Below are 16066 nucleotides of genomic sequence, written 5' to 3'. Positions count from 1 at the left end.
GAATTCCACTTAATTGTGATGTATCTTCTTTCAATTGGGCGTTAACAGCAGTAGCTCACGTCCTGCGGCAGATGTAGGAGACACAACCACATTTGATTTGGTGAAATCTTTGGGGCAGTTCTCGTGCAATACTATGCAAACAGACTGGGAGTCACTGGAAGCTCCTGGTTTTACTCACTTAGTTGAACGCAGCAGGCTACTGTCAACAAATGAAAGTACGCAGGATGTGCCCCTCCAGTTCACAAGACAGGTTTGGGACTTCACATTGTCAGATACAGTCTTATACCTCTGCTTTCCCACTAGATCAGTGTGGTGGCAGGGTTAAAAGAAAGTCAGGAGACCAGATTCACATGTAGTGGGGCACACAGTGCAGGAGTATGTGCCCATTCACCATGCATGAAATATTCCTGTCCCAACACCCACCCACACCAAGAAATTGCATGCATGCTTGTAGGAAGTTGACAAGATACTGCTAGATACGCACAATGGTTCAGGTGAGGTAACTGTGTATAGGAAGGTTTTTTCTTCCAAATTAAAAAAACAAAACAGAGGATGCCAGACCATAAAACACATAGTAAATAAGTAATTTGTACCACAAATATATTGTGTTTCGGTGACAAATGGCCATAACGCTATGTAACTCTGTAAAAGCAACGTGACAGGTATATGTACTTAACCTATATAAATCAAAATTATTGGTCATTTTGATTCTCCTTTTGCACATTAGGGTGACTGCCTCTTCTTCTGTGGAACTTTATGCTAAGTTCATATGATCGGTCTTTCTCCTTCTCCCCCTCCAGTGCCTGCAGCAGAAGCTCGAGAGTGACTTTTATGTTGACCTTTATGGCGGCCACTTCAGTTGGGATGACGTCCATCAGAATGACGCATCTGGGCTGTTAAAGAAATTCATCCGGGAGCTCCCGACACCACTGTTGACTACTGAATATATCTCTGCCTTTGCAGCAGTCCAAAGTATGCCCTCTATAAAATTATTGTAGCATGATTGACTGAAAAACGTTTATTTAATTTTGCTCGGCTAAGATGTGCATAAACTAGTAGATAATGCAGACTTGGAACAGATGTCCTCTGATGCTTTTCCTATAGGGAATGCTAGTAATTCACTGTGAGAACACCTCATTCACTTACTAATCAATGTGTTCCAGACAGCAGGGCCTCAGAGCAGGTCTAGCAGCCCCTCAGAGAACCTTATGAAAATAGCTTGGAGTACATGTTGTTAAGTTCACACACTAAGAAAAGGTTATTTCAGAGTGACGTGTTTGTTGTAAATCCAAACGTTATCCCAGAGGGGAAGAACTATGTATGAATCCAGGTGTGACCTAGGTATTTCCCGCCACCCATATATGCATAGAGGAAATGCTCTGTATAGAAGTTATCTCTGCATTTCAAGACTTGAGCAGCTGTAAAATTAAGTAATATATAGTGTGGTCTGTGCTATTTTAGACACAACTAATGCCCTTTACACATCAACTTAATTTTAGAGCCAAGTAGAGCAATTTGCCCATAACTGGAAGGATAAAATGTATTCAATTTCCAACAGTAAAGATGTTTTACAACAGCATACATGTTATATAAATATCAGTATTGTATTACAAGTACTGGGTTGTTGTTTTGTTTATGATCCTTACAGTTCTTCCACAGTTATTTTTTAGATATTTTCAGATTACCACTTTCTGGCCTGTGTCTTTATGTTCCGTACCTAATCGCAATTCCTTACTTGCCATAGTTGAGTACCCCCCCATATATCTCTATGATCGTAGACCCTCACACGAAGTAGAGTGCAATATTATGTGTATCTCTCAGATATAGTAGCTTCACTAAAGTAGTGTGTTGTACCTCAAGTACCCCCATGATCCTCACAAGAGGCAGTGTTTTGTACCTAATGTACATCCATAATCCTAGATCCTCACTAGAAATGTCATGTGTAGCACCTCAACCACTTCCATACTCCTAGCACCTGTTGAGAGGCTGTGTCCATATGCCCATGAATTTATATCTTCGTATCAGAATTTGGGATGAGTTCTGTCCCTGGACCAGACCTGCTGAGGTCCGCCTAATCCTCATGGCTTTTCATGCTTAAAATAGCTTTTTGAATATATTGTACTCTCCACAAAGGTTTTGTTGTGGCTGGTGGATATTTAATTCTCTTTGATACCCTGTATTCCTGCTTCTGCATATTCCGTGTAATAGTCTGGTTTACTTCTGGTGCCGAGTCGAGGATTCCCAGTTCGGTGGCGATTGCTCATTTTCTTTATCGAATTCTCATTTTTCTCATCACAGGTATTCCAGACCTGAAGCAAAGATTACAAGCCCTTAACTTGCTCATACTGATTCTTCCAGAGTCCAACAGAAACACTCTGAAGGTGAGGACATTATCTTACTGCAATTCATTTATTAAAAAAAAAAAAACATTACATGTAAAGCTGAATTATCAGCTACCCAGGCTTTGGTGCTGGTTCTCTAGCAATGAGATGGATAGTGCCCTCAATGTATGTTAGCGCAGATGAAAGAAAGTCTATAATCATGAGGCAAAACCGCGGACACATAACTTAGCTTATTTTCATCATGTTTGTTTTGTCCCTAATATAGGTTAACTACAATATCGCCTTTAAGTTCTCTTTTTTTCTTAATTAGAATCTTAGTAATCTCCAGCACAGGAATTATGTAAGTTATTTCATTCTGATAAACACAAACTGTGCAAGGGAACTGTCTGGAGTTAATCCAAGTTTCCTTTATATTTCCCAAGTTTCATGTTATTTATTTGTTTTATATATTGTTTTCTCTTCAAATCAATGACTTTCCCATTTGGCTTATCACCCGAGTTGAAAGAATAGCTACGTGGGCATTGCATTCTGGGGATATCAAGACCCACTCAATGAGTATTGTTTGTGTTTTTTTTTACCCTTATTAGTAGATGGGTAAAGAAATGTGTGAATCTTATTTGCATTCGTTGTTAATACTTCTGGCTCCGGTTTACACTAACCATTACTAGAAGGTCTGACCTGATGATATGTGCCAATACAAACACTGTAGTGTACACACCTTGCGTTCAACTTTTAATCCGCATTATTGCAAAAACTAGGTTTGCAACCTGTTTACCAATGAGGCTAGATCTAGGTGACCCTCTATGTATTCTACACCCACAGTATCCTTTGAATGTTGAATAAGATCTGGATACATAAAAGATTTAGCAGGAAAGAGAGACGTAACCTTTGTTTATGCCTGATTCTATTCTGATTTTTAGTGATTTTGCCGGTCTTTTTTTTTTTTTTTTTTTCCCAAACAATTTACGATAATAAAATTGCCATTGTCAATTAACAGGTTTAGCCACACAAGTTTTTAGGTCACTGGCATTTTGTGTTAGGTTATGTTTGTTAAGGGGCCTGTAGAGGGCATAGCTGCCCAAAAAAAAGAACTTCCCAGCTCTGAACTCAAGGACATAAGAGCTTCAGCCGCTGGCACCTAAATGGGCGGGGGTGGGCTAGATGAAGAAGAACCAAGTCTTAAGAGATTTCCTAAAAAGCAGATGACTTTGGGTTTAACTGAGGGTGTAAGTTCCAAAGAGAAGGGGCTGAAGCACAGAAGAGGCAACCATCCTCTTGGTCTCCTTATTCGGGGAACAACAGGCAGGTTGAAATCGGTTGAGTCCAAGGGTCGCAGGAGCAAGTATGGTGATATGAAGTTGAACAGGATGGGGCCCTCTTAGATTGCAAGGTCTTGTGAGTGATGCACAGGGTCTTGAAGTGAATGAGCTTGTCCTCAAAGAACCAGTGCAGCTTGCAAAAGGAGTCTGTAGGTGTGGCAAAATTTAGGGAGGGAGAATAGCAGCCTAGCTGCCGTATTTTGGACCAGCTGGAGGATTTATTTTTTTTGTCACTGATTTGTTGACTCCCAGGTACAGGCTGTTGCAGTAATCTAATCTGGACAGAATTAGTGCCTGAATAATGGTTTCTCGGGGGCAGAAGTAAAAAAGGCTCAAGATGGGCTTGAGGCTTCTAAAAAACGCCCAAAGCACGTACCAGCTACCATTTTGACTTGAACTTAAAAGCCAAGGTATTGTGCATTCAGAAACCTACATTTGTTTTGGGCCTTGGTGGGGGGGGGGGGGGGGGGTGACCAATTAGGTTAACTGCATAGCTGAAAGCTCGTCTATGAAGTTGGTGATATCATTATCATGTGTGGTGTTGAGATGCAGGTTGAGATCCCTAATGACATTAAAATTGGATTGTTCGATGACCACTGGTGCCATAATATTGTTTGGTGCCGCCCAGACTGTTTTGTAAGGGCCTGGGGAATGATAAATTAGAAGCCGTGAGAATGTTAAATTGTTAATCAGAGAGATTTTGAAGAGCGCATTTTCACAGTCTGAGACAGTACATTGTCTCAGGCTACAAATAAGTCTGTCTTGTAGATCATGGCAATGCCACCTCCCTTACCACTGGATCTATTATAATTCTTCAGGAACTAGCCAGGTGGGAGTTCATCATTGTTTTTCAAGGTAAGATCCTTAGGCTGAGTTGAATTAACATTATTGATACTGCTTGGACGTTGTTATCCTACCCACTTGTAACTTTATCTTTCATTATTGAAGCCTTGTGTTTTGTAACAAATTGCTTCCAGTCTGCTTTGTAGTACATGCCTAGAATTCCACCAAATATGTAAAGAAGAATTGAGGTTGAAAGCACAATTTACTAGAAGAAGAATTGCACAGTGGCCTCCTTTGTTAACCATTTAGTGCCTTTTAGATGACCTTTATGTGTTTTTAAAGTAACTCCTTTTTTTTTTTTTTTAATGATTTATTTAAGGCTTTGCTAGAATTTCTCCGAAAAGTAGTTGTTCATGAGAAAAAGAACAAGATGAACCTGTGGAATGTTTCCACTGTCATGGCACCAAATCTATTCATGCATCGAGGGATGTCCACTAAAATCCCTGAAGGGAAGGAGAAGCAACTGGCTGAGGGAGCAGCGGATGTTGTCCGATTGATGATTCACTATCAAGATCTACTGTGGACTGTAAGTCATTGGTTGATTGCTGAAGAAGAAATGATTTCGTGTTAGGAATGGTTTATCTCTCAAAATACAGAAGATCTTTAGCACAAGGTTTATATCTTGCTTCAATGAAGTCACTAGCTTATGTTTCCCATCTTTGAATCTTAAGTCATGATAAACAATGTCCTGAAATACCATGTCTGAACAGTGATGAAGCAAAAAATGAAAAACTGGTCTTCACCTCTCTAGGATTCATAGGTGAGTAGTAAAACTCTGCCATGATAGGTGTCAGTGGGTTACTCATGTCCAGTGTGCCACAATGGCAGTGCACCTGATTTACTTATGATAGCTTTGCCCAGAAGACTGGGAGTTAATTAATATTCTGTTGATGACCATAACACTGTTGCCATCAAAACATCCTCCACACCTAAAATGGTGTTTTACATCAATTACACTAAACCTAAAGCTAACCTCTATTGTAACTGCTTGCTAGCGCATAAACCTTTGTCTTTCATATCTAACACTTTTATTACCCAGCCCTTTATTGTCATTGTTCATAGCCCTCAACCTTAGATATCGTCCTATCTATAATACTCTATCCCTCACATCAATCTAACCCTGCATGCACCATGTGCAAAACCCCAAAACCTAATACTAATGGTAGTCTAAGTGTTTAATTTAAATCACTGCCTATTGGCTATGCAAGCATGCTAATTGTTTTCCTATTTGATTTCTAAGGGTAGAAAACACTTTATCCCACTTTATCAACAAAATTTACCAACTTACTTTAATCAGCGAACCTTTTTTGTAGTGGCTTATGTTTAATAATCTTATTATTGACATTCAGATATGAATGATTCTCATCTGGTCTGTCCACCTTCCTGAGCCTGATTGCAACAGCTCCACCCGCATTTCTGAGCCTGATTGGGCTTGTTGACACCCCTGCCGATGCCTCCTTCTCACCACTGTCGCTCCCACCCTCCCGCATCAGCAGCCCCCACGCCTGTCCCTCCCACCTCCCAGGACATATAATGCCAGACGCAGCCGACTTGTGGAGCACCGAAGGTGTGCCAAAGGCAAGCCCATCTGTGCCCACCTGCACCTGGACAGTGCCCAGTGCCAGTACCCCTTGTCTTCCCACCCGCCTCCGCTACACCACCAAGGAGCTCCAGGCCCTGAATGTCGGACACCCCATCAACAGCTGCTTCACGGCCTCCCCAAGCTCAACCAAAGGACCCTTCCTAGACTGCCGTTTCTTTTGCAACGCTGGCCCCCCTGCGCAAACTAATTTACACACAGAAGGCTACAAACAATCACAAACCACTCAAGTGCATTCTGCTAAGGGCTCCCTCCTTATGCAAACACACCATGGAAATCTGGAATACCATTAACACCCACGACCTGGATGTCGCCATCATCACCGAAACATGGCTAACACCCTCCTCAAACACCGACATTGCCACAGCCACCCCTGATACCTACAAGAGGATACACTGATATTGCACCAACAAACATGGCGGGGGCATCGCCATCATCTTCAAGTAAACTATCCAATGCACCATCACCGACGACGACCCAGCGCCCCTCATGGAGCACCTCTGCTTCTGACTACAGACCAATCCCAACACAACAATGCAAGGCACCCTCGCATACAGACCCCTGGGACCATGCCTAGCCTTCTGCGATACCATCGCCAACCTCATTGCACCATTGCCATTGACTCCCTTCTCTACGTCCTAATCGGCAATCTAAATTTCCAACTTAACGACACCAACTCCACTTCTCTCATAGAGGACATCAGCCTCACCCAACTGGTCACCAAACCCATGCATAAAGCGGACACACACTGGATGCCATCTTCACTTTAAGTGACAGACTCAGTTTCACCCACATGACTGAACTCGCATGGACCGACCACGTCATCGTCCTCTGTACCATCTCCAATTCCAACACACCTCCTCAAAGCACCTCAACATCCTCCACTGAAAGCTGGGGCAAGGTAAACAACCCTATGGGGACAGGCCCAGGGCACGTGCCCCCACCAGGTTTTCAGCCTTGAAGCCAAAACTAGCCCTGAACTAACCTGTATCCTCAACACCTACATCTCCGCGGCAGCCTTCCCGGATGAATGGAAGCAAGCGGAGGTCAGACCCCCCCCTCTTAAAGTGACCTCAAACTACAGACCAGTCGCTCTGCTCTCCTTCCCAGCCAAAGTGCTCGAGAAAACCATCAACCAACAGCTCACTGACTACCTTGAACAAAACCACCTTCTCGATGCCTCACAATCATGATTCCTGGCCAACCACACACACAGACTGCACTGATCGCTGCCACAGATGACATCAGGACCCTCCTTGACTGAGGAGAGTTAGCAGCTCTCATTCGTCGGGCCTTTGCACAGCATTCAATGCAGTTTCCCACCGCACTCTCCTCAACAGTCTCCACGCAGAGCATCCGCCTTCTCCCTTCACTTCTACACCCAAGAACATCACCTGCAGTGTACCCCAAGGATCCTCAATCAGCCCAACCTTGTTCAACATCATGACCCCCCCCCCTTGCACTCGACACCCCTCTAATCCTCTCGCTCACCAAAGACTCCCACAACCAAAGTCAACTTCCACAATGCCATGACCAATCTAGCAACATGGATGAAAAACAGCTGTCTCAAACTAAACTTTGACAAAACAGAAGTTCTGATCTTTGGGAAGATTACTCAAATATGGGGCCACAGCTGGTGGCCAGCAGAATTCGGATCATCGTTCTCCCCATCAGGCCATGCATGAAACCTCAGCATCATCCTCGACTGCCAACCATTCATGAATCAACAAGTAAACCTCCCTCTGCTTCAAATCCTTCTGTATGGTCTGCCGAATCTTCAAATGGATCTCTACCGACACCAGAAAGACAGTCTTGCACACCCAGGCCACCAGCCGCCTTGACTGTGGCAACACACTCTGTCAGTATGTCCTCCCAGTTACTTTAAAGACTACAGACTCTACAGTACACAGCAGCCAGTCTCATCCTCAACCTCCCCAAGGGCTCAAGCATCACCCCAAACCTCATGAACCTCCACTTGCTCCCTGTCCAGAAGAGTTGCCAATTCAAAATCCTCACACTCTCATACAAGGCTCTCCACAACCTAGGGCCATCCTACATCAACCATCAACTGAGCTTCTACGTCCCAGGAAGACAACTACGCTCCACCTCACTAAACCTCTCACACACATCCCACATCCATCACAGCCGAGGCCACCTCTACTCCAACACAGCAAACATGTCTTGGAACATCCTGCCCCTCCACCCCTGAACAGCTCCCTCCCTGGTGGACTTCAGAAGGAGACTCAAGACGTGGCTTCACAGCACCCTCAGCTCCCAGATACCCCTAGGGGTTATAGTGCTGCGGTTTACAAAAGCTATGATTGATAAAGGCATCATACATTGCAGATTAATAGCAATTATAAAATCAATTTAAGAAAAAGGCTCTAGATTTCTATGTGTGAATGAATCACAAGCTGACATCCTGCATGATGGAGGTACCTGTTCCATGAGGGTTCTTAAAAAGGTTTACATATTTCCAAGCTAATCATGGTCACACTCGTTACATTTTCCTTGACACCCTGGCAGTGCAGGTGTACCACTTCCATCTGGTCAGAGAGATCATGCAGATGTCCCACAGACTCCAATAATGTTACCTTGAAAATGATCTGCCTTAGGAACAGACTGTTTGAGACAACAGAAAAAGTTTCCTGAGTGCATCGCATCCTTTCCCCTATGCAGTATACTTGAGAGATGCTTGGGATAGTATTTTAAGATTCTTTTAATAGAAAACAAACTTGTGAAGAACATATGTAGATTTATGGTGCCACATATCACACAGTGGCAAAGAAAATGTGCAGAAAATAAATGTCATGAATAGAGATGCCATCTTATTTTTGATAACCCCCCTTCCTACTGAATCCCTTCTATTAAGATGTAATTCCTAAAAAGTCTGCCACAATCTGAGAAGAAATACATCATCTCATGACTGTTTGGTGAGAACAGGCTCATCTCTGCTCACAAGGCTGTTGTTTTTCTGAGATATCCGAAAAGAGTTATCAATTAATATCCTTGGACATTGAGCTCCCTAGATGCAAGCATGTGACTCTCAAATTCAGGGAGCTTAAGGCATCTTATTTATACTGTTTTCAAGGATTACTAGGAACATGTTTTCAGTTGTAACCTGACAGTGAGGGAATAATCCTGTAAGAAATTTTACAGTCTTACATGGAAATATATGTTTATGGAAACACTCTTCCATGAATATATGAACAGACCACAATATTATATTAAAGGTACAAATACATTATTATACTGTTACTTTCATAATGCAATAAAAGCAATCAACAGACAACAATAAACTGACCTGCTCTTGCTTTTGCAGAAGCTAAAGAAGGTGCTTCCCTACATACCATTTGAATTTAAAAAATCATTAATCACAGCCTTAGTATTGTCAAGACTGCATTATTGCAATACACTATATCTGGGCATTCACCAGCATTCTTTGAAAAAAAAAAAAACTACAAAGCCTACAGAAAGCAGCAGACCGCCTGCAAATTAAAATTCCTGAATTAAAGCCAGTGGCAGAGATACTGCAAAAACGTTACTGGTTTACTGTAGTTAAATGAGTTATGTTTAAGGCCCTATGCCTAGCTCATAAAACCTTTTATGGGGGAGCCCAGCTTACCTAAAGAAAAGCCTCAAGTGATACTGTCCCAGAAGAACACTACATTCTGCCAATTCTCAGAAGGTCATTGTTGATATAATTCAAACTAAGAGATGGGGAGGCATGAGCTTTACCTGTTCTACAGGTCAGTTGTGGAACAATCTTCCAGGACATCTTATACACCAGCACAATCTTCCTACTTTCAGAAAACATGGTAAAACATGGTTATTCTCCTGCTCATTGTAATCAACCAATAGCTCTAGATCCTGTGTTTTTCTTGATGTACAGTTAAAGGTTTCATTTTGATGATAATTTGTCTTTAATCTAGGCTTTCCTTCAGCTTTGTGCCGTGGATATTAGCACCAGGATGTCTTTTGGCATTCGCATGCTCTACACATTTCTCCATAACAATATCAACAATAGCAATGAGGCGTGGGGGCTTGTAATTCCACTCTGCTTTTGTTCGATGAAATTCCCAAGATTAAGCCTTTATCCCATTCCTCATATTTATGTGTTGTTGAAAGTAAAAAGAAATACTGTGAGTGCACTAATTATTGTAAAAATGTACTGCAAACTCACAGGAATACAGAACATCACCAGCTGCTGTTCGCAGTTTAAATACTTCCTCGCATTAAAAATTTGATACAATCTTACTTGACAGAGATTTCATGTTTGCATGTGTCAGTTTTTGGTTGCGCTAGGATTCTTATTGCTAACTTGCCATATACGATGACCGTCATTTCCTGACGTTTTGTTTGAAAAAAGATACCAGCTTTTAATCTTTCTTGATTAATGTCTCATTTATCTATTTAAATTGCTGACTATGGAGGGTTCATCTTGAATGAAGGAGTTTGATCGAGCCAATGGTCACTTTTTATCGGAATTGCCAACAGTTGAAATCAATATAATGTCTGCCATGTGAAAATCTAATGCAACACCAGGTTTTTCTCTTCCATAGTTAACAAATACGTCTGACAATGACCTTGTGCCAGGTCCAGTTATCCCTTATTAGTAGATTAGTAGTGTTCTAGCAGCTTAGGCTGATAGAGGTAGCTATAGCAGAGCAGCTTAGGCTGAACTAGGAGACATGCAAAGCTCCTACCATACCACTTATATCATATAACACTATATCACAAGAATCACAATACTCAGAGTTACTAAAAATAAAGGTACTTTAGTTTAGTGACCATGTTCCAAAAATATCTCAGAGGATATACTCCCTTAGGAGGTAAGTAAAATACACAGAATATACACACAAACCAGAATCAGGTAAGTAAACAGTTAGAGAAGTAGTGCAAACACTAGCATACAATAGGATGCAATAGGCCTGGGGCAACACAAACCATATACTAAGAAAGTGGAATGCGAACCACTTAGGGACCCCAGGCCTAGTGTAGTGTGTAGAGGGTCACTGGGAGTGTAAGAAAACACTAAGGGTGTACAAGATACCCCACCCCAAGACCCTGAAAAGTAGGAGTAAAGTGACCCTACTTCCCCAGAAACACACTAAAGTTGTGATAGGAGATTATGCAAAGACCACAACTGACTGCAAAGCACTGAAGACAGAATCCTGGACCTGAGGACCTGTAAAGGAAGGGGACCAAGTCCAAGAGTCATGAAAGTGTCCGGGGGGGGGGGACAGGAGCCCACTAAAAGTGTCCGGGGGGGTGGGGGGGACAGGAGCCCACTAAACCCCGGATGAAGGTGCAAAATGGCTGCCTCCGGGTGGAAGAAGCTGAAGATTCTGCAACAACGGAAGGTGCCAAGACTTTCTCCTTTCCACAGAAGATGTCCCACGGAATGCTGGAGGATGCAGAGTTGTTTCTTTGGAGAAAGACTGCAAACAAACCTTGCTAGCTGCAGAGGTCGCAGTTGAAGAAAATGGGTGCTGCCCGGGCCCAGGAAGGACCAGGAGGTCACCCCTTGAAGGAGGAGACGGAGGGGGCGCTCAGCAACACAGAGAACTCATGCAGAAGCAGGCAGCACCCGCAGAAGTACTTGAACACAGGTGTAGGAAAGTACCATCTTGCCTGGCATGTTACCCCCATATTTCACTGTATATATGTTGTTTTAGTCTTTGTCACTGGGACCCTCCCAGGCAGGGCCCCAGTGCTCATAAGTATGTGCCCTGTATGTGTTCCCTGTGTGATGCCTAACTGTCTCACTGAGGCTCTCCTAACCAGAACCTCAGTGGCTATGCTCTCTCTGCTTTCCAAATTTGTCACTAGCAGGCTAGTGACTAAATTTACCAATTCACATTGGCATACTGGTACACCCATATAATTCCTTAGTATAGGGTACTGAGGTACCCAGGGTATTGGGGTTCCAGGAGATCCCTATGGGCTGCAGCATTTCTTTTGCCACCCATAGGGAGCTCTGACCATTCTTACACAGGTCTGCCAGTGCAGCCTGAGTGAAATAACGTCCATGTTATTTCACAGCCATTTACCACTGCACTTAAGTAACTTATAAGTCACCTATATGTCTAACCTTCACCTGGTTAAGGTTGGGTGCAAAGTTACTTAGTGTGTGGGCACCCTGGCACTAGCCAAGGTGCCCCCACATCGTTCAGGGCAAATTCCCTGGACTTTGTGAGTGCGGGGACACCATTACACGCGTGCACTGTACATAGGTCACTACCTATGTACAGCGTCACAATGGTAACTCCGAACATGGTCATGTAACATGTCTAAGATCATGGAATTGTCACCCCAATGCCATTCTGGCATTGGGGGGACAATTCCATGACCCCCGGGTCTCTAGCACAGAACCCGGGTACTGCCAAACTGCCTTTCCGGGGTCTCCACAGCAGCTGCTGCTGCCAACCCCTCAGACAGGTTTCTGCCCTCCTAGGGTTCAGGCGGCCCTGGCCCAGGAAGGCAGAACAAAGGATGTCCTCTGAGAGAGGGTGTAACACCCTCTCCCTTTGGAAATAGGTGTGAAGGCTGGGGAGGAGTAGCCTCCCCAGCCTCTGGAAATGCTTTGATGGGCACAGATGGTACCCATCTCTGCATAAGCCAGTCTACACCGGTTTAGGGATCCCCCAGCCCTGCTCTGGCGCGAAACTGGACAAAGGAAAGGGGAGTGACCACTCCCCTGACCTGCACCTCCCAGGGGAGGTGCTCAGAGCTCCTCCAGTGTGTCCCAGACCTCTACCATCTTGGAAACAGAGGTGTCTGTGGCACACTGGACTGCTCTGAGTGGCCAGTGCCAGCAGGTGACGTCAGAGGCTCCTTCTGATAGGCTCTTACCTCTCTTGGTAGCCAATCCTCCTTCCTAGGTAGCCAAACCTCCTTTTCTGGCTATTTAGGGTCTCTGCTTTGGGGATCTCACCAGATAGTGAAAGCAAGAGCTCACCAGAGTTCCTCTGCATCTCCCTCTTCACCTTCTACCAAAGGATCGACCGCTGACTGCTCAGGACGCCTGCAAAACCGCAACAAAGTAGCAAGACGACTACTAGCAACCTTGTATCGCCTCATCCTGACGGCTTTCTCGACTGTTTCCAGGTGGTGCATGCTCTGGGGGTAGCCTGCCTTCACCCTGCACCAGAAGCTCTGAAGAAATCTCCTGTGGGTCGATGGAATCTTCCCCCTGCTAATGCAGGCACCAAAAGACTGCAACACTTGTCCTCTGGGTCCCCTCTCAGCACGACGAGCGTGGTCCCTGGAACTCAGCAACTCTGTCCAAGTGACTCCCACAGTCCAGTGACTCTTCAGTCCAAGTTTGGTGGAGGTAAGTCCTTGCCTCCCCACGCTAGACTGCATTGCATTGCAGCTGCCCCGGCTCCTGTGCACTCTTCCAGGATTTCCTTCATGCCCAGCCAAGCCTGGGTCCCTGACACTCTATACTGCAGTGCACAACCTTCTGAGTTGTCCTCTGGCGTCTTGGGACTCCCTTTTGTGACTTCGTGTGGACTCCGGTTCACTTTCCTTCCAAGTGCCTGTTCAGGTACTTTTGTGTGTTCTGCCTGCTTCTGTGAGGGCTCCCTGAGTTGCTGGGCGCCCCCTCTGTCTCCTCCTCCAAGTGGCGACATCCTGGTCCCTCCTGGGCCACAGCAGCACCCAAAAACCTCTACCGTGACCCTTGCAGCTAGCAAGGCTTGTTTGCGGTCTTTCTGCGTGGGAACACCTCTGCAAGCTTCATCGCGACGTGGGACATCCATCCTCCAAAGGAGAAGTTCCTAGTCCTCTTCTTTCTTGCAGAACTCCAAGCTTCTTCCAACAGGTGGCAGCTTCCTTGCACCCTCAGCTGACATTTCCTGGGCTCCTGCCCACTCTCGACACTGTCGCGACTATTGGGCGTGGTCCCCTTGTCTTAGAGGTACTCAGGTCCGGAAATCCACTGTTGTTGCATTGCTGGTGTTTGTTCTTCCTGCAGAATCCCCCTATCACGACTTCTGTGCTCTCTAGGGGTAGTAGGTGCACTTTACACCTACCTTTCAGGGTCTTGAGTTGGGCTATTTTTCTAAACCGGACTGTTTTCTTACAGTCCCAGCGACCCTCTACAAGCTCACATAGGTTTGGGGTCCATTCGTGGTTCGCATTCCACTTTTGGAGTATATGGTACATATATCTTGTGTATATAACTTATCCTCATACTGAGGGTACTCACTGAGATACTTTTGGCATATTGTCATAAAAATAAAGTACCTTTATTTTTAGTACTTCTGTGTATTGTGTTTTCTTATGATATTGTGCATATGACACCAATGGTATAGTAGGAGCAAAACATGTCTCTTAGTTCAGCCTAAGCGGCTTTGCCATAGCTACCTTCTATCAGCCTAAGCTGCTAGAAACACCTCTTCTACACTAATAAGGGATAACTGGACCTGGCAAAAGGTGTAAGTACCTCTGGTACCCACTACAAGCCAGGCCAGCCTCCTACAACGGGTTCAAGAAAACTGAGCACGGCGGTCGTCTCAATACTACAAAGGATAGTCCCACGAAGCCGGTGGTCAACTCAGCGATTTGAACGATGCAGGATGGAGTGCTGGGGACCTGGGCTGTGCTGTGCACGAAGGATTCCTTGCAAAAGTGCACAGAAGCCCTAGCAGCTGCATTTCACAGGATTACTGTCTGGCGTGGGGAGGCAAGGACTTACCTCCACCAAATTTGGACAGATGGACCACTGGACTGTCCGGGTCACTTGGATCCAGCTTCTGTGTTCCAGGGACCACACTCGTCACGATGAGAGGGGACCCAGAGGACCGGTGAAGCAGAAGTTTGGTGCCTGCATTAGCAGGGGGAAGATTCCGTCGACCCATGGGAGATTTCTTCTTGACTTCCAGTGCAGGGTGAAGGAAGACAGCATTCACAGCATGCAACACCAGGAAACAGTCGAGAAAGCCAGCAGGATTAGGTGCTACAATGTCACTGGTAGTCTTCTTGCTACTTTGTTGCAGTTTTGCAGGCATCCTGGAGCAGTCAGCAGTCGATCCTTGGCAGAAGTCAAAGAGGGAGATGCAGAGGAACTCTGGTGAGCTCTTGCATTCGTTATCTGACAAGAAGCGCACAGGAGAGACCCTAAATAGCCCTCAGAGGAGGATTGGCCACCTAGTCCGGTAAGCACCTATCAGGAGGGGTCTCTGATGTCACCTGCTGGCACTGGCAACTCGGAGACCTCCATTGTGCCCTCACACCCCTGCATTCAAGATGGCAGAGGTCTGGGACACACTGGAGGAGCTCTGGGCACCACCCCTGGAGTGGTGATGGACAGGGGAGTGGTCACTCCCCTTTCCTTTGTCCAGTTTCGTGCCAGAGCAGGGGCTGGGGGATCCCTGAACCGGTGTAGACTGGTTTATGCAAGGTGGGCACCATCTGTGCCCTTCAAAGCATTTCCAGAGTCCAGGAGAGGCTACTCCTCTCAAGCCCTTAACACCCATTTCCAAAGGGAAAGGGTGTAACACCCTCTCAGAGGAAATCCTTTGTTCTGCCTTCCTGGGACTGGGCTGCCCAGACCCCAGAAGCCTGTCTGTGGGTTGGCAGCAGCGGTAGCTGCAGTGAAAGCCCCAGAGAACTGGTTTGGCAGTACCCGGGGTCCATGCTGGAGCCCCGGGGATGCATTGGATTGGCACCCCAATACCAGATTTGGCATGGGGGGGGGGGGAACAATTCCATGATCTTAGACATGTTACATGGGCATATTCGGAGTTATCATTGTGAAGCTACATATAGGTATTAACCTATATGTAGTGCATGCGTGTAATGGTGTTCCACACTCACAAAGTCCGGGGAAATAGCCCTGAACTATGTGGGGGCACATTGGCTAGTGCCAGGGTGCCCTCACACTTAGTAACTTTGCACCTAACCTTCACCAAGTGAGGGTTAGACATATAGGTGACTTATAAGTTACTTAAGTA

The 16066-nt window shown here is 45.2% G+C and overlaps 1 protein-coding gene across 3 annotated transcripts in view; it reads left to right on the top strand.

Moving 5' to 3' along the window:
• The window catches only part of ARHGAP40 (Rho GTPase activating protein 40), a 165998-nt gene that overhangs the window by 135147 nt on the left and 14785 nt on the right, over positions 1-16066 (top strand). For all 3 annotated transcript variants that reach the window (XM_069243775.1, XM_069243777.1, XM_069243776.1), the window contains exons 9-11: positions 801-972; positions 2299-2381; positions 4824-5030. In XM_069243775.1, the coding sequence (XP_069099876.1) occupies positions 801-972; positions 2299-2381; positions 4824-5030 (462 nt within the window). The remainder of the gene's footprint in view (positions 1-800; positions 973-2298; positions 2382-4823; positions 5031-16066) is intronic.

The sequence above is a fragment of the Pleurodeles waltl genome, chromosome 7 (assembly GCF_031143425.1).
Source record: "Pleurodeles waltl isolate 20211129_DDA chromosome 7, aPleWal1.hap1.20221129, whole genome shotgun sequence".
Lineage (NCBI taxonomy): Eukaryota > Metazoa > Chordata > Amphibia > Caudata > Salamandridae > Pleurodeles > Pleurodeles waltl.
This window is presented reverse-complemented; position numbering and strand designations above follow the sequence as displayed.